Below are 24,037 nucleotides of genomic sequence, written 5' to 3' on the forward strand. Positions count from 1 at the left end.
GTAGAGTACGTTGAACGTCAGCTGTTTGAGTGTGGGCGAGAGTAGTCGAACAGCTGTTGACTGGGAGAATTTCGTACGACACATTACCATTGTTTCATAGTCTAATTTTACCGGAATGAGAATTGGAGGAACCTAGAGAGGGGGTCGAAATCGACGAGATTGTTGTGAGCAAAAGGAAAAAACTAGGAGACCGGTTCGACCTGTTCGTTCAGCGTACGAGTATTATGAAGGAGCGGGACGTGTTTCGGTATGGAAAGAGCCAGAAATTGTACCTTCGGCCCCGAAAGTAAGTACCAATAAACCCGAAAATCGTAAGAGGAAGAATGTAGACGTGTGTGTGTTAAGGATGCGGAGGAAGTTTCTACCATGGAAAAGGATGAAGTTACGAAAGAATCATCCGAACCAAGTTTTTTACCGAAGAAATGGGAGAAAAGGAATTAGAAATAAGTCAACGGTGAGTGAAAGATATATATATATATTTTTCTTTAAATGCCGGTGTAGTAAGTAGCTGCGCCAGTCTCCATAGGAACTACCTAAGTACAATTTCATCCAAAATTCTAAAAATAAAAAACAATTTTAAAATATTATAAAATTGTACACGTGGATGTTTTTTTACTATATTAAACGGATAACTATCGGACACTACATGTGTCAGATTTCCTATATAACATTCCTTAAAATATACGAATTTACGAAGTCATTCAATTATATTTATAAATTTCAATAACAGTATTTACACGTATTAATATTTTTGCTTTAAATGGTAGAACTACTTCGACATTGTAAGATTAAAACAATAATAATCAGTGTCGTGGGATTAGGCACAAACTGTACTTTTTAATCGTTTCGGCAATTCCGATAGTTTTATCAAATTTCCCAACTGTTTCTTTCGGAAGACGAATATCGAAGCAATGAAGAAGAGTGGCGAAATATAGGAAAACTTCAATTTGGCCTAGAGTTTCTCCTGGGCAAGATCTTTTCCCTGTGTATTATTAATATTACTTAGATATTAATGTAATTAATATTGTAGCCAAAAGAAAACTACTAAATTTAATACATTTTTACAACCAAGTGATGAAGTACACATCCCCAGGTGTAAATCCTTACAAATATTTTTAATGATTATATCTCAATGATACAGTACGTCAGACCAATTCAAAGACTTTAGAGGAGATAAATCATCTATTGAGTTTAAACTCTGTATACTTCATAATTTAGTTGTAATAAATAATTAAATTTGCCAGGTATTTCTTTGAGCCATCTATTTATAAAATAAATTATTTGAAGGAATTATAATGCCATTTCTCACCATATGAAAACGGGATAAAAGATGGTGGCTTCTTGTTTAAATTGACATCTTCGTAGAGAAATCTTTCTGGACGGAATACGTCAGGATCGTGCCAATAGTCCGGATCGTGATGAATTCCCCATATGTTTGTCATAATTATGGCATCCTTAGGTATCACGTAACCTCTGACCGTAGATATTTGTGTCGTTCTAAAAGTAAGATTTGTTTCGTAAACAAACAATTCACTTTGTTATAATTTTAGAAAAATAAATAAGTAAAACCTTCTTAACATGCTGATGGGTACTATTGTCTTCCATCTTAGAACTTCCCAAATGGTGGCATTACAATAGGGTAAATTAATATGATCTGCCCATTCCGGAAATCTACTTCTTCCAATTACGGTATCCAGTTCTTTCTGAACTTTCTTCTGAACATCCTGATACACTGCTATTGTTGCAATGCACCATTCGAGCGATGCTAAAACTGGCTCGAGTCCAGCTGTCATCAGTGATACGCAATTTCCTTTCAGCATGTTAACTAATTTAAATATAAAAATATAAGACTGATAGTAAATAAATTAATTTTTATAAAAATAACCTTAAAATCAAATATAAATACGGGAAAAAGGCACCGAGGATCCATTTTTCTCTCTTTTCTGCATTTCAACTAGATAATCATCAATGTAATCTCTTATCTTTTCTTCATTAACAGTAGCTTTATGTTCTTCAATTTTTCTTCTAAGTTAAAATGACAAATATTTATGTATACAGTACAGTATATAGCTCATGGGCGTCCGCAAAAAATTTTCCAAGGAGGCAAAGCTTGGAGACAATTACATCAATACATTTTTATTTAATTACTTAATTTGTTGGGGGGGTTTTTTCTCACAAGTAGATTATAGAATACGGTGTTGCATCAATACTAAAAGACAGAGAAAGCGTCCCGTGGTCGAAGGTGTAAGATTGCTTATCTTACACCTTCGACCATGTTCACTTTTACGATTATAATTTGTAGAGTTGTTTACTCGACTCCAGGAGGCAATTGTCCCCTTTTCTTCTCTCTGCGGACTCCCACGGTATAGTCTATATTATAAAAAACACATTCTTACTGTAGAAATTGATCTAATTTGTAGCACGAATTCTGTAAAATATCATAGTTCCAGATATGAAAAAATGCAAGAATTGGTCTTATCCAGGTGAAATAAGCGTGAATACTGGTTGGACGAAAAAAGTCTGATATGGTTCTTAATTCGGTATCTAAGAAATATCTCATCGAATCCTCAAAATCGAATCTTTTCCCAAATACTAAAAGTGTTGTATTATTCGAAACGCTTGATTGCAGATACCTTCGTAAATCACAAGCTTGACCATGAAATTTTTTCACTTCCTTAACCAAAATGGCGATTTCGTCCTATTAATAAATTATTGTATTTATTAGTTAACAATTTCTTAAACGTACATCATTATCGCTTTCAATTTAAAATCTTACTGTACATTAATTTGTTTCTCCAACTTAGCTTTACCGTATCCTAAATTTCTGAATGATCGAATGGCAAATCGTCGATGTTCACGCCATACATTTCCCATTGATCCACTAAAACCTTGCGAGGAAGAAAGAGAATAGACATTGAAATATGGACTCCTTGATTACATATTATTGTGATAAAACAATGAAAAGAAATCGCAACGACTTACTTTTTATGTTATCTAAAAGATTATTAGGAGGCCTATCTGGTCTTCCTAGAAATTCTTCTCGACTGAGAACCTCTTTCACTATATCGTAATCTCCTAATACAATTACTAATTTTCTTCCTAAATAAAAACTATAACAATAAAATTTCACAAAATTATATCTCTTAAAATGTAATTAGCCAACATTTTTAGTCTTTTTGTATCTTTATATTAATTACTTTGCTGTGAAAGTAACTAAGTCAACACAGTAATTTTAAATTCTATTTTATATTTTAAAATATATTAAAAATGTTTAAAAACACATATTTAAAAAAACTTGTATACATTTTCAATATTAAATTTATTTTCGGTTAATGTTACCCTTGGTGCCAAGATGACTGCTCGTCTCTGAATCCAGCAAGGAAACAGTGCGACGCACGTTCTAACCTAACCTAACCCATTCTAATAATTTGGTTGCTAATAATTATGGTAATATATTAGAATAGGTTAGGTTAGAACGTGCGTCCCACTGTTTCCTTGCTGGAATCAGACGAGCCGCCATCTTGGCATCAAGGGTAACATTTTCTTAACTTTTAACATTAAAAATAAGGTTAAGTAGAAAAACATGCACATAAATTCATTAACATGATAACTTTGCGATTTATTTCTTCAATGTTATACTAGAATAACTAGGATGTCGCGTGACTGTCGTATCACGATAGATTAAGGCGGAGCGGGAAAGAAAGAAGCGATCCCTGCATTAAGCATAGAAGAGGGGATCCTTATACCTCACGGATGCAAACAGGTAAACTTCGCACTTCCCGCCACAAAAGAGGCTATCCTTGTGGCGGCCAAGCGATTGATCAGTTGTTTGTAGTAAACACTTTCAAGAATCTGAATTCAAATCAGGAATGAAAAAAAGGATACTGATTCCAAGTGCTGCGCCAAGCATTTTTCCTGGATACCCATAATACATACAGGAGTTGGCACGACGGGAAATAAGAAAGGTTACTCAAACAAAACTTGCTGGCAAGCATAATAAACGGAAACATTGTGAGTCAGATTATGAGTTGATGCGCAACAGTTCCGGAGCTGTTGAGTATTTTCCTGCTGAGCGCCCACTACAGTAGCGCTGTTTCGGTATACGTTTGGTGTTTTGATATCACATTTAGTGGTGTCTTTTTCATTTACGTACTTATGGAACTGACCAATGATGGCTGCTTTCTGTTCCAACGCGCACGTCATTCATCGTTCATGAGATGTAACTACAAAACAGCTGTAGATTGAAACAGCCTTGCTCAGTTACAATTGTTGATACTGCTTGTTATGTGATAAATGATCTTTGTGTTTATGCTTTTCGTTTCTTGAAAAAAAAGACACGACTAACTTTGCTTTAACCAACTGTCGCCATACTAGTTCTCGTCTCGCCTTTTCTCACGAGAGTAATGAGACACCTTTATTAATTATTTAACAGTGAGTACAATTATTGAAAATGTATACAACTAGATAAAATTAAATTATTAAGCATTCAAACAGCAACAAATCCACAAAACATAAATGTGAAGAAAAGTAACAAAAAAAAAAAAAAAACACAATATCCGCGGGGTGGCGACATCCATCACCGCACCATCCACTGCTAAATGCAGCCATTATAACAATTCTGTTTATAATTTTAAAATGATTAACAGAATAGTATGCTATACACGTACGCCTTTTCAAACGAGGTTTCAGTTCCTCAATTAAACTAAAAATCAAATCAATATTGTGAATATCAAATTTTGTCGTATCGCAATATAAGACGAACATTCGTCGTAAATTGCGCTACTCAAATTCAGGACGCTTTCGTGAATTTGGGCCTAGGTACACAAGTATGAAATGCGAAAAAATTTAATTCCGCAATCACTATTCACTTAAAATGACATTGAAAAAGGCTTTTTTCCATCTATAAATTTCAGCATAGAGCCAAAATCTTGTTGTTTCTCCGTGGTTGCACACCTGCAAGTACAACAGGGGCCGTATAGTATGCCAGTCACAGTCTCTCGTCTCTCACAAGCCGGTCGCTGATTGGCTAATCCAAATGATTAGCCAATCAGCGACCGGCTTATGAGAGACCAAAGACGGTGACCAGAATACGGCCCCAGCTTTTTACTGACTTGATACCTTGGTGAGTTATTCTCTTCTCGAACACCCGTCTTTTCTTCCCCTCTACTAAGTGTCTGAAGCTCATTTTTTTGTAGAAAACCAACTAGGATCATCTTCGATCATTCGCAACCATGCTTTTTATTAGAAAATCATTTATAATACAAAAACTATTAAACATATTAAAACAAGTGCAATTCTAGTTGGACACTTGCGTTGACGTATTCAATTTTTAATTCAACTTTAGTTGTTTTCTTATAAAAAACCCTTTCGTATATAGGATGCGTTATCAAATGCAGATAGGTTTTTGAAATGTGATATCGGTATTGGGGATAGTTTAATATTAAAAATAAAACGATAACGTATATCCCATTCGTTTCATTACATTTAATCTGCGAGAATGATAAAATTTTGAGTTCAAGATGATAAAAATAATCTAAAATAGGAAAGATAATCAAGGCAGAAAAGTCGTTAACATTACCCCTTCGGGGATCCAAGTAGGTTCAAATTTTCATGGATATTTCGAGCCATGCCTCGCTACTCGACCTTCTCATTATGGAATCCATAAAGGACATATATAAAATGAATGGTGAAAAAATCTTAAAAAATCTAACTGAAACTAGTTTTAAACCAGAAAAATTAACTGATTGATTTGTATTAATTAATGTTACAATTTTTGTAGCAAATTTGATTTTCTTTACATGTCTAGCATCTGAATAGGGACCAGTTTCCCGTAGAAACTCTTCGCGGGAGACATTTTCTCTTGTCAGATCGCCGAGTGTTGTGTTGCCTTATTCCATTTATCCGATCTTTTTTTTTTAACTATTCTGATATATTATTAAACGAAATATGCAAACACAACACATACATACAATATACATATCCACGAAAACCAGTCTTTAATTCCCCCATACTTTTATAGTTAAGTTACTATTTATCTTTCGTTGTTTTCAAAATATCAGTTATTTACTTTTATAATCTAATAATGGAGAGATAACTCACACTATTTGTATTTGTGTTTTAATTTTCAAAATATTTTTGCCTCCTTAGCAATTTATAATTAACAAATATAATATATTTGGTAAACAATTTTCGAAATGATTGGCGTGTTTATATTATAATAAATTACAATATAAATGAATATATTGTAAATTAAATGTATATTTTTACAGATAAAAATTTAATTTTATGAAAATTTTCAATATTTTAATCACAGTAAAAGCAGGAAATACAAAGATTCGAATATAAATTTTAATTTATTCATGGCAATAAGCATTGAAATTACTAATAATTAACATTATTTTTAACAGAGTAAGCATATTTGTAAATTTGTTTTTAAGTTTGATTCTGATAAGAAGCTTAATCATTTGTTTACAATTTCGAAATATACTTTGATGTTCATACTTTGGAACTTTTAAATTGACCCCCGACAGAATTAATTTATTATTATGACATTATAAATAATCTTATCTGGTTAAATCTATTTTTATTCTTATTTATTAAAATTAAGTTAGTCAAAAGTAAATCTTTTTACTGCTTAAATCTGTAATCTAAAGAGAACATTATTCCATAACTCTTTGACATAAATAATTATAATGTACTGTGCATTTAATGTAAATAGTTTAAAACGTAGAAGTGATATATATAATTAATATATATATAATTATATATATCTATAATTAATATATCTATTTATATTAATTAGATATATTAATATTAATATATCTATTTATATTAATATATCTAATTATATCGATAATTATATATATCTATATATATAATATATAGATATATATAATTAATTCTAATTTAATTATAAAGAAATGTAATGTTGAACAATTTATCTGGTTACCAATTCAATGTATAGGCTATATATAATAAAATGTCTTTCTGTTTGTCTGAATGCTTCATATATATATTTCTACCCTTTGACCAAAACGAATTTATATTTATTTGACCGATTTAAATCGTTTTTTGCATATAAATAGAACCCATCTCGGTCTAGGTCGTGAAGTAAACAGCATTTTTAAATTCGACCTGTGACCGGAGATATACAAGGTCAAAGTTCACAATGTTAAGTCTAAGGACGAAAGGAGCGGGGTTCCGACACACACACTGGCAGACCTAGTTACTGTTCTTGCTTTGATTTATTACAACAAATTATTGTTTTCTTTATTTAATTTTAAATAATTTTGAAATTGAATCCAGTCCTAAGTACACCTGCATATTACCATCCAGTACAGGAAAAAAAAATATATTGATTGGCGATGGATGGTTTGAGAAGAATTCTTCTTTGTAATTTACTTTTACAGTATTTCTATAGCCTAAATTAGGTTTTTATGTATAAAATTTAAAAACTAGCAGGTAGGCCAGGAGTTGCTCGGGCAAAAGTAACGATAGCGAAGATTAAGATTATTAGGCCTACCTTCTTTCAAATTTAGGCTGTTACCAAGGTTTCTTACACATTTTACATGATCACGTAACCAAACTCACTGTTGCCAAAAACGTTTTAATCTCTAAATAAATGGGTCGCGCCTTCCTAACGCACTTACTGTACAATCTTACTCCACTTTCTCTTACATCTCTTGTACTACATCAATAATTATCAATTCATAATATTTATGTAATTTAAGTTCATGTTCATTTGTTTAATATGTAATAATCAGTTAATGTTTCTTAGTTTTGAAAAACATGGAATTTTATGAAGTGCTGAAACCATCTGTTATTTGATCGCGGGTTCTCCCATCAACAACGGTTGGACACGTGGAGTTGTCGGTGATTTTTCACGTGACTAACACCTAAATAGGAACCAGTTTCCAATAGAAAATCTTCCTGGAAAACATCTTTTTTTTTTTTTTGGCAAATCGCCCAAGTGTTGCATTATCTTATTCCATAAATCCTATGAAATCTTCTCCTTACGAACTCAGGATAAACTAAATTTATGAATGTATTCTACGAAACTAGATTTAGATTAACATTATCAAAATATTAAATTTACGTTAATCCTAATAAATGTGTATTTATTAGGATTTTTTATTAGGAGGAACAGTTTTTTCATAGCCATAGAATCTTAATAGATACTAGCTTTTGCGGTTTTTCTGAAAGTTTCTGCAGTTGTATGTGTTCCACTTTCTACAGAGGTCTCAACAGCAAGCTTAGAAGCAATTTATTTCGTGGATTTTTCTTCACTTTCCTGACAATGACACGTTTCTGTCTCGAGGTAAATATTTCGGGACGTCCAGTTCGAGCCTTATTAACTACGCTATTTGTCATAAGGAATTTCGAAATGGTATTTTGAATTATGGATTTCGGAATATTAGACTGTTCTGCACAGAAATCCCTTTTGCTATTCGTTAATAATAATGTCTTTAATAGCAATGTTTAATTTGTTTGTTTTTATTGTTCACGATGACAAATAAATCTATTCGTGTACGAAGCAAATACTTTACAAAAATTTGCCTCAACAAGTGAGTTAAACATATTTTTATGTAAATGATCTGACACTTTCTATCATTTATTTCCTCTGTCCGGTTACTTTTGTCACCGAGTGTATTTTGATATTCTCAAGGAAAATGTATAGTTATTCGTATTTTATACAAGATTTTTTTAAGAAAATGTAATCGTATTCGTATACCATACATATTACATCTTTAATTTAATAAAAATTGAATAATTTTTGTAGCATAAATGTGGTATAGAACATTTGATACATTGATAAGTGAGTTCGAATTCTATCTGATTCCAAACACACTTTCCTACTTGTTGATGATCATTTCTTACTTGAAGTAAACGTCGTCATCAATGCCTAATAATCCATAAAGTTTTTATAAGAAATTATATTTTATTATATAATTCCATTATATTAATTAATCAATTAATAATATTATTTATTTATTTTTTAAAGTAATTATTTATTTTGCTGTATTCGGTATTGTCTACATCGTTCTCATATTAAAAACACAATGAGTAATCGACCGATTACTTGATGTAAGTTGTTGGCTTATTAAGGATATAAAACGGACACAACTTGTCTATGACGGACATATTTTAAGACGGTAAGTTTTGAGTCCAACTCGATCCTTCGTGGTAATAGGTTGACATCTTGCCAGCAACATAAGTGCATTGCTATTGTTTTATATAATAGCAATAATTATCATGAAACACGAAAGTTCTGTTTTTATTTAAAGACCGCGTTAAATGAATTGTTTTTATTGTAAAATTTTGCTGAAAAGTCACTTTCAATGAAGAGACAACCGATTTATGATAAATCGTTTTATAGATTGTTGTAATTAATAATGGAAAATCGTAACAAATCTCTTAACGTTATTTATTATTATAAATGTTAATAATTATCTCAATAAAATATGAGATTAATTAATATTATTACCTGAAGATATTGCCGTACTTCTTTTTGAGTTCATTGAGAGTCACGTACGCTTCTTTCTTAAGAAAAGGAAGGTAACCTAAAATAGGAAGGCCAATTGGTCCTGGAGGAAGTTTTGTTGAAGTTATGCAAAACACTTTCATTAAAATTGCAAAAAATATAGTGGAAACAATTAAAAAGTATATATCTGCAGACATTATCGTGTCGGTCAATGACACTAAATTCATTTTTCTTTATAATTAAATTTTTGTATTTTTACTGTACGATTAGTGTAATATAAGATTTTATGCTGTTAACGGATCTTGTTATATTGAGAAATTTGAAAAGATAATTTGATTTGTGATATTAAGATTCATTTTCCTACTTCAGATATTTTTAATCAATCCGATTGGTTTATTATTATCATTAAGATTATTGATATAAACATAATTCCGAATGACAAAAATAACATAAAATAACAATAAAGTTAAAGCCGGATAACATTAATATTACTTTATCATTTTTATCGAATTGCACTTAAAAAAATAAATTGCTAATCGCAAATTATAATATCATTCGTCTTATTTTGATTAAATGATAACTTTCAAATATGTATTTGCTTATTAATTATTGAAATTTTATCATTCGGCTAACATTATTAAAATACTTTATTGGGTTAATGTAACCCTTGGTGCCAAGATGGCGGCTCGTCTCTGATTCCAGCAAGGAAACAGTGGAACGCACGTTCTAACCTAACCTATTCTAATAAATTACCATAATTATTAGCAACCAAATTATTAGAATAGGTTAGGTTAGAACGTGCGTTAGAACGAGCCGCCATCTTGGCACTAAGGGTTACATTAACCCTTTATTGTGAATAACGTGTGTAATGCTGTATCAAAATTTCGTTCAAAACGGATCCAAAGAGTTTTTAAATTGATGTATTTCCGGTAATTCATCAATTATCTGTTTAAAAAAAGATCACTGAAATTGCCCACTTGTGGCCGAATGAATAAAACCACTGAACACCGGTTAAGAATATAAAAATGTTATAAAAGCGCTTCAAACCACATTGGTAAAGAAAATCACTCTGGGATTCGCGCCTGACCAACGAACTGTCCACGTGGAGTTTTCCGTGTTTTCTTCACGTGTCTAGTACTGTACTTAAATAGGTGTCAGTTTCCAGTAAAAAGTCCTCCCGGGAGACAGATCGCCTCAAGATTCGTAGAATTTCACGAATCTTTGGGCGATTTTGCCTTATTCCACGAATCCTTTAGATTCAATTCAAATATATGGTTACGAAACGAAAATTAGTGCCGTCTTCGGTTTATTAGAAACATTTCTTACAAAATTAACTTTAAAATATTTTTAAAATCAAAGAAAATATTATGCCATAAAATTTCTTTTTGGAATGGCGTTATTGCTGCCGAAATAACTGATGGTTTCGAAATATTTTATTTAAAAAAAAGACAGTTGTATTAGACCACTGTTTTCTATGCAAACTCTTATCGTATTTTTAGGAAGAGTTTATTAGAAACATGCCACCCGAAGTCGTCGCCTAGTATTTGGTTCATTCGGCTATATTTTTCGTTATTACTTCCGCTTTGTGGTTCTTCGAGAACCACAAAGCAGAAGTAGCGAAACAGCCACTGTAATAGCCAAGATTGTAAAATTCAAAAAAAAAAAAAAAAAAAAAAAAAACATTAAAACTAATTAAAAAGGAGTCTAATACGTTTGACAGGAAAATTCCTCAACGTTTTGAAATAAGAAAATTAAATTCAGAAATAAAAATGAATAATAACAATGGTATGCAATTACACCCCTCTTGGTATCAATTTTTAGCCGGCAGGGGACCTACAATAATGTTTAAATACCCTGTAAAAGCGAGGTAAAAGTTCTTCAATTTGTGTTTTATTTATATTTTGAATTTGTGCTTGTCTATTAAAATCAACAAGACATATATTATAAATGTATTTGAAAATTTGAAAGCCAAATGTGTATTTAATAATTTGATTTGTATACCAAATGTAAGTTTGTTTTATTGCTTATATTTTAATAATTTTATTGTTAAAATCAACAATTGTGCCGTTGTTTTGTACAGTTTAATATATAAAAGCTGAAGAGGGACGATGAATTTTGTTCCTAAATGAATTTTGTTAAAGCTACTTATAAATCTCTCTTCGTATTAATTTTCACATACTGAAGTCGTGATAAGTTTGGGAAAACAACACTATTGGATTACTAAAATAATCCTTTGGGTTAAAGTGTACATAGGTAACCCCTATGGCGGCACTTCCGGAATCTCGATAGCATTTGCGATTAGAAATGCAAATTTTTAATTTTCGTGGGCCCGAGGACGCGCGTTCTAACCTAACCTATTCTATCCGTAATAAATTACTAATAATTTGGTAATTTATTCAAATAGGTTAGGTTAGAACGCGCGTCCTCGGGCCCACGAAAATTAAAAATTTGCATTTCTAATCGTAAATGCTATCGAGATTCCGGAAGTGCCGCCATAGGGGTTACCTAGGTTCACTTTAACCATACTTTGATACAGATCTAAACAAGAAGCTAAATGAAGGATAACATTTGTTCTTTTAAATTATATCCTTTTTTTTTGTATGAATTATATTTTTATTAATATGCCACTAGATGGCGATATACGTAAATCCAATGTCGACAAAAATTAATTCATATATAGTAATCTAATGAATATTTTGGGTTAAAATGTACTATGTTATCCGAGTTAGTAGTATTGCTAACGGAATTGCCTAGTTCCGTAGCAATTGGTGGCAGGGCATAGGAGTGCAGAACGAACGAACAAACAAACATTTTTATTTGTAGATATAGGTGACGCTATTATAACGTTGAAATTGATTTTGATTCCAAACAGGAAATAAATTTATCCATGTTCATTCATACTTTTCCAGCCTTTTTACATTTTTGGGACCTTGAAACGTCGAGAAATATAAATACAAAATACTCAATTATTTTATTTATTTTTATTTTCCCGTGTTTATGGATGTTAGTGTGTGTGTAGTGGGAGCAGTTTTTTGTTCACCCAGTTTGAAGCTTAACAACTACTACTATCAATGAAAATTTCAGAAATTTTGCAGGAAAATTTGTGCATTAGGGGATCGATCCTATTAAATTTTGGTGATTAAAGATCCAGGGAATGGGAAGATAGGGGGGGATTAATTATCATATCTCGATAGGTTCGGACTTAATGAAGATTTTACTCGTTATTAGAATTTACATGTTTTTTTAATAAAACCCATCCCTACTCCGAAAATTAAGCTTTTTGCCATTTTGTAATAGTTAAAAATATTTTATTTTTAAATAAACATTTTATATCGTAACAAATGGCGCCACTAAATATTGCCGGGAGAGTTAGTTAGGCAACTTCTTGCTGGATTTTTTTAACTACCAGTTTCTCCTATGTGTATACATGGACTATTACAATTAAATTTATAAATTACGCCATTTTGTTTCGATTTATCCTCTGTTGTTACTTTTTCTTATTAATCAGTATCAAATTTTTAATTGTATTATCATTGCTACTCACTAATTGACTATCTTTGAAAAAAACTTTTAAATATTATATAAACAAACCTTAAATACTATATATGGTATTTTAAAATCTTGTTTTATCATCATTTAGTTTACGCTAGCTTTTTTTTAATTTATGTAATTGATGATTATTTAACTATTTTTAAAATTATTTCAGATATTTCAGTTTGTTTTACATTAGTACTACTGGATTTTATCTTATTTACGAACATATGAAAGATGTTTTTCCTTACGTAACTTGGTATTTGTGTGATGATTTATTCCTCTTTGTATTGGACTTGATTTCTCATATTTTTTAATTTCATATTTAAAATGATTATTTTTTCTTATATACAAAAAGTTCAGTTTTTTTCGTATTCAATTTCAAATTTAATACTTTGATCGATATTATCTAATTATTAAAATAATTCTTCAGTTTTAATTTTATGTATATCATATATAACAGGAGAAAATATTTGAATTGAAATAACGTGACTTCCTGCCAAAACCGGAAGTTCGTATGTAGTTGATCGGAGCTTCCTGCCCCTATGTTTTCTATATCCGATCTCGAGACTAAAGGACGACAGAAAGGCAGAACGACGCCAGGGGGGAAATTTATAGGTCTACAGTTATTGAAAATTATAGCCCAACAAATAAAATTCACATTGCAATAATGAGTCCAAAAATGTAAAAATCTTGGGGGGGGTTATGTTTTGACCGAACGAAATACTTTCCTTCTGTTGTATATAATAGAGCCGGAAAAGTAAAAATTTATATACACTTCATATTTATAATTGTGTATAAAAATCGCCAGATTGTAAAAACAGTCGTTATCAAATCGCCAACTGGATTGAAATCTCGCCAGACGTGGCAAAATTACTTGCAAGTTTCCAGTCCTTCGCTAAAAAGTGTCAGGTTTGAGGAGCTTTTTTTTTTTATACTTTCCCTGCTGTTATGTATACATAACAAAGGAAAGTAATGGAATCGTGTGAAATTTGACCCACCGAGATTTTTCCAAAGCTCCACTTTGAGACCTGAATCCAAAAAAGTCAAAAATAAAAAAAAATCCATAGGTTGGCGTCTATATCGCTTATTATCTCAGAATGGGGTAAAGATTAAGAAACGAAATTTGGCATTGTATATGAGGGACATTGATGCTATTAAATTTTGGTGGTTAAAGGTCGAGGGAGTGGGAAGATGGGGGGCACATGTCCTATCTCGGATGGGGTCGGACTTAATGAAAATTTGGGTGTACTCAGTGGCGTAGCGTGGGTGTCAGCCGTCCGGGGCGGAGAAAAATTTCGCCGCCCCCTTATTTAGGTATTTTTACAAGATGATATTATTTATTGTGAAATTTTGCGCCCCTATAAGTGCCGCCCGGAGCGGGCCGCCCCTGCCGCCCCCACTACGCTACGCCACTGGGTGTACTATAGATTACCACCTATGGAATTTCAGGATTTTGATTATATATTTGAACTCGGGACCGAGACGAGTTCAATGGTACCCAATTTTTGGACCGGAGACGAAAAATAAAAAAGTTGTTATACTTTTTAAGTTACCATACATTTTTAATGCTCTCATGAAGACGGCATTATAGTTGCTAGTACTGCCATCTTGCGGTAAAGTCTGCAAACCATGACGTCGGACTACGGTCATCTCCAGTAGGGTTAAACACGCGATACGAGAGCGGAGAGAGCGACGCGACTTCCAATCATCGCGCGATCGCCATTTCGGTTAATGTTACTTATGGCAGCGAACATGGCGGCCGTTCCCACTGTTGGTGCTCCCGACTGACCTCCCGGAGGGGAGCCGCGGGCAGGCCGCCATGTGCTAAACGTCACTAGTTATTGATTCACGGTAGTTCTTGAACAAAGTAAAAAAAGGGGGAAACGTCTACTAAAGGCAATTTTAACGGCAAGCGACGCGACTGCCGATCGCAATAGCGAGGCCGACTTAGCGGAGAGAGCGACGCGACTCCCTATCATCGCGCGATCGCTGGAAAAAAGTATGATAACTTTTTTATTTTTCGTCTCCGGTCCAAAAGTAGGTTATCGTTGAACTCGTCTCGGTCTCCTGAGTTCAGATACATACCCAAAGACCCGAAATTCCATAGGTGGTAATTTATAGTATCCCCGAAAATTTTAATCGTTGTTGGCATTAACAATGCCCTTAAAATTACGCCTTTTGTCTTTTATAATTCATAATAGGAATTTTTTTGAACGCCTCGCGCATTTATTAAAATTAATAATATAAATGTTATATTTTGAAATAATGAATCTCTTAATAATGAGCAATTATTTATTGTAATGCCGGGCTGCAATTTTAATCATATTTTAAATTAATTTAGTTTAAAATACTCTTCACCTCAAGTTAGTAATGGCTTGTCCCTGTACACCAAGCTTTTCCTTCAACAATAGAGTCGTGCCGGTCATCTATTAACTGCTTTCAGAGGAAAGTTTTGGATTGAAAAACGTGACTTCTGGTTTGTATCGGAAGTTCGTATACAGTTAATCGGGTTCTCGTGTCCCTGCAATTTCCATATCTGGTCTCTGCTGTCATCTAACACCCTTCTCGAGATGAAGGAAGGACCGGCGGACAGACGGACGAACGACAGTGGGAATTTATGGGTGTATAATTTGTTTTTTTAAATTACAGCTTAATCAGGAAAGTTACGCAGCTGGACGCTGGATTTTTTAGTATCCCTTTCGACTTGGTGCCTGAAACAATTGTCTGTCATCTATTTGCAGGTCCAGATGTATTTACATCACTGTCCATTGACGTGTTCAAATATTTACCAGGGAAAAACCATGTAAAGGATACATATAGGCTATATGTATAGATATAAAACCGGAGTATCGCGATCATTCCGATATATCGGTTACAACTCTAATTTTACTGCTTAATACTAGAGGTTATTCAAATCTCTTAAATATTTTTTGTGTTTTATTACTTTATAAATTAATTAATGTCCTCTGTGCTATAAATTTTCAAACCTCAAAAATTTTCAAAACGAACATTTTAAGACGTATTAAATTTAATTTTTGGAATTTGCATTAGAAATAAAATACATAAAACAATCTCAGCAAGACATTTAAAATAATTATTTAATATAAAAGCCCATTTTATCTCATTTCGCGGAGTTAAAATTTTATATAATTTTTTTCACATATTTTTCGTTTGCCTTCTACAACAGTCAAGAAACTTCTTCCATTTATTTCCGTCTTTAATTTAAAACTTTGCTACATTCAAGCATTTTTATTTAACAAAACACAAAAAAGAACGTCACAGAAATCAAACAGAAAATTATTATACTTTACATAATAGACACAAAGAGCAATTCGATTTTCTTCTCTCTCAAATACTTTTCTCCACTTGATTACAAAGAGAAACAAACTAAAAATAAATTTCCAAATTAATACACTGCTAAGTAATAACAAAATGAAATATAAGTATTGCAAATTTAGTAGGTGAACCTCATTTTTATCTTTTACTTGATAACTAACTTTGAGAATAATACTTACAATTACATCAATGTATATGTACTTTAATGCTTGTAATAATGTATATGTACTTTACTGTACAATACATACATGTACTGGTATACACGCGCACATATAATTAGATTTTTAAAAGATTTATTTAAATATTTATCTCCAAAATATAAAATTATTCACTTATTTCCGAGGTACAAAAGTTAACTGATAAGGTTTAGGCATTAAAGCGATTCCTCCTCCCGTTACTCCTCCTAAATCCGGTGGTGTAGATCCTGGCCAAACAACTTCGAACTTCTGAAGGATTGAGGTCAGAAATAAGAAAATTTTCTTATAAGCGATTCCTTCCGCCGGACAAGAACGTTTACCTTCACAAAGCGTCAATAACAACCGTTAATATATTTTATACTTTAATTCTGACAATAGTAAAATAAGTATTAAACCTACCGTAGGAAAATGGCGAGAAAGATTTCAATTTCTTGATGCTCGAACCGTCCTCCGTTAGAAATCTCTCCGGTACAAATTCTTCCGGATTATCCCAGTACGATGGATCGTTGTGAATGCTCCAAATATTTAGGAGTACAGTTGTTCCTTTAGGTATTGTATATTCTCGAATTTTGCAATCTGACAATGCGCTTTAATAGAATATCCCATTATGTATGCAAATTTAATAGATATTTCAAAGGAAAAGTCTTGAATGTATCGATACGTACTATCTTAAGCCAGAAAGGGGTAGTATAGTCCTCCATCTTTGTATTTCCATAATAACTGCTTGAGTATAAGGTAAACGTAGTCTATCCTCCCAAACTGGGTGTTCGGTACCGAAAACTGCATCTATTTCCTTCTGAACTTTTCTCTGAATTTTGGGATACGTTGCTAATGCTAATACGGTCCACGATAATGATGCAGCTGTAGTATCAAATCCAGCTGCTAATATTGTGGCCATATTACCGACATAACCTAAAACTAAATTTGTGCAAATTGTAATAGGCTGCCAACTGTGCCAACCACCACGCTCTACCCGTTGTAATTTTCTTGAAAATCCACAATAATATAGCAAATGGCCTTGAACTAAGCTCAGAAAAACATTGAATCTGAATGTTTTGCTGTTTCCGATATACACGCCTCGATTTCGAGGTCCTCCACTTTTCTCCACGTGCATAGTGCACAAATGATGTTTGTTTGCTTTGTTAAGTTACGGCAACGCAACACTTGGGCGATGTCTTTCGGGAGGTCTTTTTAAGGGTAACTGGCCCCTATTTAGGCGTTAAGTACATGGAGAAAACCCGGAAAACGCCACGTCCTGGCCAGGCGCGAACCCACGACTGAACTCCCAGTGTTCAGGAAACAAAACCGCTTGGCCACTGTTGGGCACACAAATGATGAATTTTGTGCTTCTATTGTGCGTCGTTTAAGTAAGCATACTTTTTCAAATTTGGTGATTTAGGAAATTTTTTCGTGGATTTTGTCGTTCTTGATAATTTTGACTTGCAGAAAAATAAATATTACTGTATTTAGCATATTCATAAAGAAAACAATTGTAAACAACTGTTTTGTTTATGAATTTGGGGCTCCACAGCAGAGCTGCACCAATTTTGAACGGCAAATATCTGTAAATGAGTCCTCTTTTTTTGTTTTTTGGATCATTAGGAACAATATCTTACACATTATCAGAATTCTTGTTTCTAAACTCTCAGTTTGCTGAAGGGAATAGAGGCTCAAAAATCTAACATTTATTACAACGAACAATTGAATTTGACTGAAAGTTAGCAGCACGGTACTGTGGTTTATAATAATTATTTATTAAACTATTCATAGTATTGGTCACCTTGACCATAAGCTTCCTCTTTTAGGGAATAAGCAACCTAATCGCCACGTAGCAGAGTCTCCGAGCAAATTGTCGATTCGTCTTTAAAAACTACGTCTGAACGCTTACTTATTGTACGCTGTGCTTCGATTGAATTGCCTTAGCAAACTTCAGTTTACTCCAATCTAAGTAACGTGACAATCATTTTCTGACTTAAATTTCCACCAACATGTGCACAACTCGAGAAGTCTCATTTACAGATATTTGCCATTCAAAATTCGTTGAAATCACCTTGAGAAACATTTTTACTTAAGCATATTGGAAAAATCAAGGTTCAAAATCAAGGAAAATCAAATTTGTGAGTTATGGCACCCAAGATAATTAACTGGGAAACTGATACAGGGTGTACATAAAAGAATATAGCAGTCTGAATTCGTTATAGTATCACTTACATTAGGTGTACAAAGTTGGTTATAGGCTAGAAGGAAAGAGCAAGGAAAACAGTTTTAGTTGTATGCATACGCGCAGATAGCTTTTCTTTGTTTCCGCTTGGCAGCGACAGTAACAAAATCCGACAGTATTCCTCAAGAGAGGCCGTTTTGTGTTTTGAAGTTTGCCAGTTGCGACTCTTTTATTATAGTCTAACGTGCGTTTCGTAGGGAGTTTAATTGTCATCCCCGAATGCCAACAACATTCGCCCTTCTAATAAGAGTCGTAAATGCTCCATCACCATCACTCAAGAAATGCTGGTTAAGGTCTGAGAGAAATTAACCTACAGGGTTTCGCGTGACAAACGGAGCTCACATTGAACACTTAGAGTAACATCTCCAGTTTACCTTATTTCTTTTCATATTTGGTTTGTTATTCTTTGTTAACTTTAAAGTCCAATTAAACATCTTTAAAACTGCTATATTCTTTTATGTACACTCTGTATATATACTTTAGATAATATAGGTTGTTAAAATACAACTTCGGATGTATGCAACAGATTTTTCCTCCACTTGCGGAGGCAAATGTGACTTAACACAGTTGAATTCAGGAGAAAAAACTTTTCCTAGGTCACCAAATTTGTGAAAATGTATGCTTGCTTCAAAAGACGCAAAGTAACTTGAGCTCAAAATTCGTCGTTTGTGTGCCATGAGCGTGATAAAAAGTGACCTCTTACATCAAGGTTACTATCGGGAGTACAAAACATTTAAATCTATCTTGAAGAGCTATGGTCAAAACCATAAACTATCTTACTGTTAAGCTAAACACACACTGAAGGGGTGAGCAAAAAAATCAATGGGAATATAGAAAGCAAAAATACGAATTTGATATTAACCGAAAATTTCTCCAAATAATTTGGAATTTACAGTATTTTTAAAGTAACACTAGGAGCTGTAACGTTCACATAATAAATAAAAGTAGACATCCACGAATAAGTATACCATATACCTCGTGTATTTTATTTCAGTGTTTTTTCATCCCAAACAGGAAATGAATTTTCGTCTTTGTGAACGATGATAAAAACGGAGAAATCAAGCTTCTTTGAATACTTCGCTTTGCTTTATTGCTTCAGTGCAGTATGCTACAGCATGCGTGACCTCGCAGGAATACATTTGTTTATTTTCGCTATTGCTTTGCTCATCGCTTCAGTATTATTTAGACTTAAGTTTTAAAAAAAGGCACTCGGAGCGTGCAAATTTACACAGTTAGCATGGAATGTGTCAATTGTTATGAAAAGAAATTGAATCCTCTAAACTTACCGGTGTAAGGTGATTCAGGACTATTTTTACTTTTCTCTACTTCATAGATATAAGCTTCCGAAATATTCTTAATATTTTTATTATCGTATTCTATAAAAACATTTTTAAGTATTTCACTATAAAAAAGAAAGCAAGTTTCATTAACCATTAAAAAATACCATTAATCAGAAGACTGATCACACTGTATAATGCTTACATTAGTTTTTCAACAACAGCTATAATTTTTTTTCTTAAAGGACCGTTCATTCCAAGAGAAACAAGATGCAAAATTTTAATCCAAGGGATAAATAGACCATAAGAAATCATGCCCACATATTTCGAATTTATCTCACCAAACTCGTTTATACTTTTCCTTGTAGGATGATGATAATCGAATCTTACACCCACCATAAAATTGAAGATAACATTGCTTGTGCTGGATAATATAAGTTGGTGGATGTTTAATGGACAACCTTTACTCTGAGCCAATTCTCGTAACAGCAGCGATATTTCTTCCTATACAAAATATATATATATATATACAGGGTGGGCCAGCGAAAACGAAACGGCAGAGTGTTCGTGTTCGTCCAAGCAAAGAGCTCGGACAGGCCGATTTTACTCTCGAGGGGACATCTTTTGCAATAAAGTTTTTGCGATTCTGAATACAACAGACAACAAAAAATTTTAAAAACTCATTTAATTTGTATTAACTAAACAAACATTTATTTCGAAAAAAAATGTTTGTTTAGTTAATATTCAGAATCGCAAAAACTTTATTGCAAAAGATGTCCCCTCGAGAGTAAAATTGACCTGTCCGAGCGCTTTGCTTGGACGAACACGAACACTCTGCCGTTTCGTTTTCGCTGGCCCACCCTGTATATATATATATAAATTCATAATTGATCTTTTCTTATATGTAAAATTAAATGTGAAAGGAAATCACCTCAATTGCAAAGTCGTATCTTTCTTTGAATATTCTCAAGTTTTCGATGACAAATCGGCGATTTTCGACCCATTCTTCTCCGCTGGACATTCCTAGACCTGTAAACAATTTATAATTGTTTCAATTCTACAATCTTTAATGATATACAGCTATATATATATTAGGTGTATAGAGTTCTATATCGTTAAAGGTATCAGCACCAAACTTGACATAAATATTCTTTGACATCGTAGATAAAATACTGCGAGGATTCCGACAGTATTTAAATTACATTATCCCCACAGTACACTATCTACCAGAAAGTAATTGGACACCCCTGCAAACAGTGACATTCGCTGTCTTAATACACATCACGGCCGCCGCAGGTAAATATCGAGTGGGAAAGAAAATCGGCATTGGTCGCATGCAAAATGCCACGCAGTTCGGAGCTGTCTCATTTCGAAAAAGGTCGTTACCACGGAAATGGCCGTTCCATACGTGACATATCCAGCGAGCTGAATTACTCAAAATCAACAGTGGGCTACGTGATTTGCAAGTGGAAGGTGAGCGGCAACTGTCAGAAGAAGCCCCGACCAGGCAGGCCCACGAAACTGGGAGTTAGAGACCGACGGGTGCTGTCCAGAGAAATTCAAAACTGCACCCAACCGATGACCCACATCCGTAGGGAATTTCAAATGGCAGCTGGGACTGTTGTTTCGATGAATACCATCCGTAAGGAAGCCCATCTGCTCGGTCATCGTGGACGTGCTGCTGCCCACAAGCCTTTAATCACCAGGAGCAACAGCGCTGCTCGGCTAGCTTGGTACAAAGAACGTCGACAATGAACTGTATAACAGTGGAAACAGGATCTATGGAGCGACGAATCCAGGTTCACCCTCTTCCGTTCGGATGGCAGAGTCTGGGTTTGGTGTCTGCCTGAAGAACGCCTCCTGCCGGAATGCGTTGTGCCAATAGTGAAGTTCGGCGGAAGTGGAGTTATTGTGTAGGGGTGTTTTTCCTGGTATGGCCTGGATCGAAATCGTTGGTACGCTCAACGCCTACCGCACTATTTTGGATGCCTACTGCACTATTTTGGATAACCACGTGCTTCCTATGTTGTAGCGGTTTTACGGGTTAGACCCATGTTACTTCCAGGTCGATAACGCCAGCTGTCATGTTACGACGACCACCATTGTTTGGCATAGTGATAATGGGGTTAAACGAATGGATTGGTCTGCTCAGAGACCGACCCTTGAACCCTATTGTGAGCACCTCTGGAATGAGTTGGAGTGTCGACTGAAGTGGTGTCAATCGGTGAAGGAACTCGTATGTCTTTTCCAAGCCGAGTGGAAGAAAATACTACCAGTCGTCATACAAGGACTAGTGAAGAGTATGCCCCGAAGGGTCGCAGCTGTAATCTCCGCCCGTGGAGGTTCCACCAACTATTGACGATGAATAAACTTTGTTTTTCTGTTCTATCACAGGTGTCCAATTACTTTCTGGTAGATAGTGTATAAAGCCCATTCAAGTTTTTGTTTTGCAGTTTTCTTATTGTAAACACTCAGGTCGATAAATGTATAAATTAGTAACTAAAAACGTTTTCAGTTACTAATATCATTGTTTTTATCACCCTCTCACAACCTCTCTAAAGCCCGAGCAACACTGGGCACACGTAGCTAGTGTTATCTAAATGACCATCTCACCTCTAAGTTTAAAGAAGAAATCAAAAGCAGTGATTGGAGGGCGACCAAGTAAGGCTGATTTACTATACGCTTCTTTCATCACATCATAACTCGATAATACTACTATTCTCTCGCTTCCAAGAAGAACACTAAAAGTATTACACAATAAATTATGTATATATCGAAAAATTAATTAGCCTAAAAACAAGTATTAAGCCATACCTAAAAATCTCACCGTATTTCGAGCAGAGTTTATGAAGTTTTAAATGTGCTTCTTCACCAAGAAAAGGCAAATAGCCTACAAAAGGCAGGCCCGAAGGACCCGGAGGAAAATTTTTCGGCCTGGAGAAATAATTTTTTAAAACATTAAGTATCGTCAATATAACAACAACCGAAAAAGAAACGAAACAATAATCCCAAAAGTTTTCCATTGTGATGATAAAACTTCAGACGTTATCGTCACAGCTTTAATTTTGTCGTGTGAATTAACTTTACTGGTTAATTTTGTATTTATAACTTTCTTGCGCAGAAAAACTTTACAATCTGTAAACACTAATTAATCATAAAAAGAAAGTTTTTCTGCGCTGCGAGGAGGCGAATAGAAAATAAATGGTTTCTGCTTTATGTAATACGAAGTTTCCTTATAAATTTCGTCTTATATAAGACGAAATTTATAATTTATAAAGATTTATAAAGGAAGATTTTAATTAATTAAGAAAAGAATTCTAAGAAAAGACGTTCCAACGCCCAATGCAATACACCTGTCGCCGCGATAAAAGTAAAAATATATACAGTATAAGAAATTCATTAGATGCGTGAATTTATGTTGTATTATGTACTGTACTTAGCTATATGTTCTTTCCCATAGTTTTCCTTTAGTAGGTAATGAAAGTGTGTAAACTTTTCGGTTCACTGTTCTGTCGGACTGATTCCTTTTTCTTTTATAAATTTTGTGGCTAAACAACACAGTTCGTTATACTATTTCGTTCTTTTGTTTTCATTCCAGAATGTAAAAGCTTTATTTATCGGACTATTAAGTGGTCTTTAACAATATATTTATTAAGTACAATGGCAAATAACTAATACTGTAGTGTATTAATAGTATCCAGATTTTACAATATCTTCAATTAATACAAAATACTGTAAACGATACAAGAGCTGTTCGAATAGGCACGTATAATTGTAGAAATGAACGTAGCAAATGTTTTCTTTCTGAGCGAAACGGGTGTTCAGTCTACAATACGACGACAATACGGCGTGTTCCTCGAGGATTAATCTCGCTAAAATCCAGTTATCTTAATTGTTTCTAATGTTAAATTAAAAGCTTAAAATTGAAATTTGTTTTTAATCATTGTATAAAAGTTAGGTAATCATTCATGTTACCAGCAATTATTTATTG

At 33.5% G+C, this 24,037-nt stretch overlaps 2 protein-coding genes across 3 annotated transcripts; both read right to left on the reverse strand.

Moving 5' to 3' along the window:
• Window positions 1–803: 803 nt before the first annotated feature.
• Window positions 804–9,703, reverse strand: LOC136986924 (cytochrome P450 2A9-like). Its single transcript, XM_067284567.1, has 8 exons — window positions 9,485–9,703; window positions 2,983–3,110; window positions 2,782–2,888; window positions 2,397–2,698; window positions 1,907–2,025; window positions 1,570–1,825; window positions 1,310–1,497; window positions 804–982 (listed from the first exon to the last, which is right to left on the reverse strand). Exons 1-8 carry the CDS (start codon window positions 9,676–9,678, stop codon window positions 804–806), a joined length of 1,473 nt encoding a protein of 490 aa, XP_067140668.1. The 5' UTR covers window positions 9,679–9,703.
• Window positions 9,704–16,627: 6,924 nt separating this feature from the next.
• On the reverse strand, window positions 16,628–23,101 carry LOC136986909 (vitamin D 25-hydroxylase-like). Of its 2 annotated transcripts, none has more exons than XM_067284542.1 (8): window positions 22,861–23,101; window positions 22,660–22,787; window positions 20,978–21,075; window positions 20,252–20,550; window positions 20,056–20,171; window positions 17,214–17,466; window positions 16,948–17,135; window positions 16,628–16,868 (listed from the first exon to the last, which is right to left on the reverse strand). In XM_067284542.1, the coding sequence occupies exons 1-8, from the start codon at window positions 23,067–23,069 to the stop codon at window positions 16,684–16,686; spliced, it is 1,476 nt and encodes a 491-aa protein (XP_067140643.1). In that variant the 5' UTR covers window positions 23,070–23,101; the 3' UTR covers window positions 16,628–16,683. The 2 variants fall into 2 exon arrangements, with proteins under 2 accessions (XP_067140643.1, XP_067140644.1); XM_067284543.1 differs by having other exon boundaries at window positions 22,874–22,974.
• Between the last annotated feature and the right edge of the window lie 936 nt (window positions 23,102–24,037).

The sequence above is a fragment of the Centruroides vittatus genome, unplaced genomic scaffold (assembly GCF_030686945.1).
Source record: "Centruroides vittatus isolate TY-2023 unplaced genomic scaffold, ASM3068694v2 scaffold_1323, whole genome shotgun sequence".
Lineage (NCBI taxonomy): Eukaryota > Metazoa > Arthropoda > Arachnida > Scorpiones > Buthidae > Centruroides > Centruroides vittatus.

Coding starts and splice junctions, on each gene's coding strand:
- LOC136986924 (XM_067284567.1), bottom strand. CDS start 9,678: ATGTCTGCAGATATATACTTTTTAATTGTTTCCACTATATTTTTTGCA. Junction 2,699..2,781: donor AGTTGGAGAAACAAATTAAT/GTACAGTAAGAT, acceptor ATTTATTAATAG/GACGAAATCGCCATTTTGGT. Junction 1,498..1,569: donor CCCATCAGCATGTTAAGAAG/GTTTTACTTATT, acceptor TCTTACTTTTAG/AACGACACAAATATCTACGG.
- LOC136986909 (XM_067284542.1), bottom strand. CDS start 23,069: ATGGAAAACTTTTGGGATTATTGTTTCGTTTCTTTTTCGGTTGTTGTT. Junction 22,788..22,860: donor AAATACGGTGAGATTTTTAG/GTATGGCTTAAT, acceptor TAATACTTTTAG/TGTTCTTCTTGGAAGCGAGA. Junction 20,551..20,977: donor GATACGACTTTGCAATTGAG/GTGATTTCCTTT, acceptor TATTTTGTATAG/GAAGAAATATCGCTGCTGTT.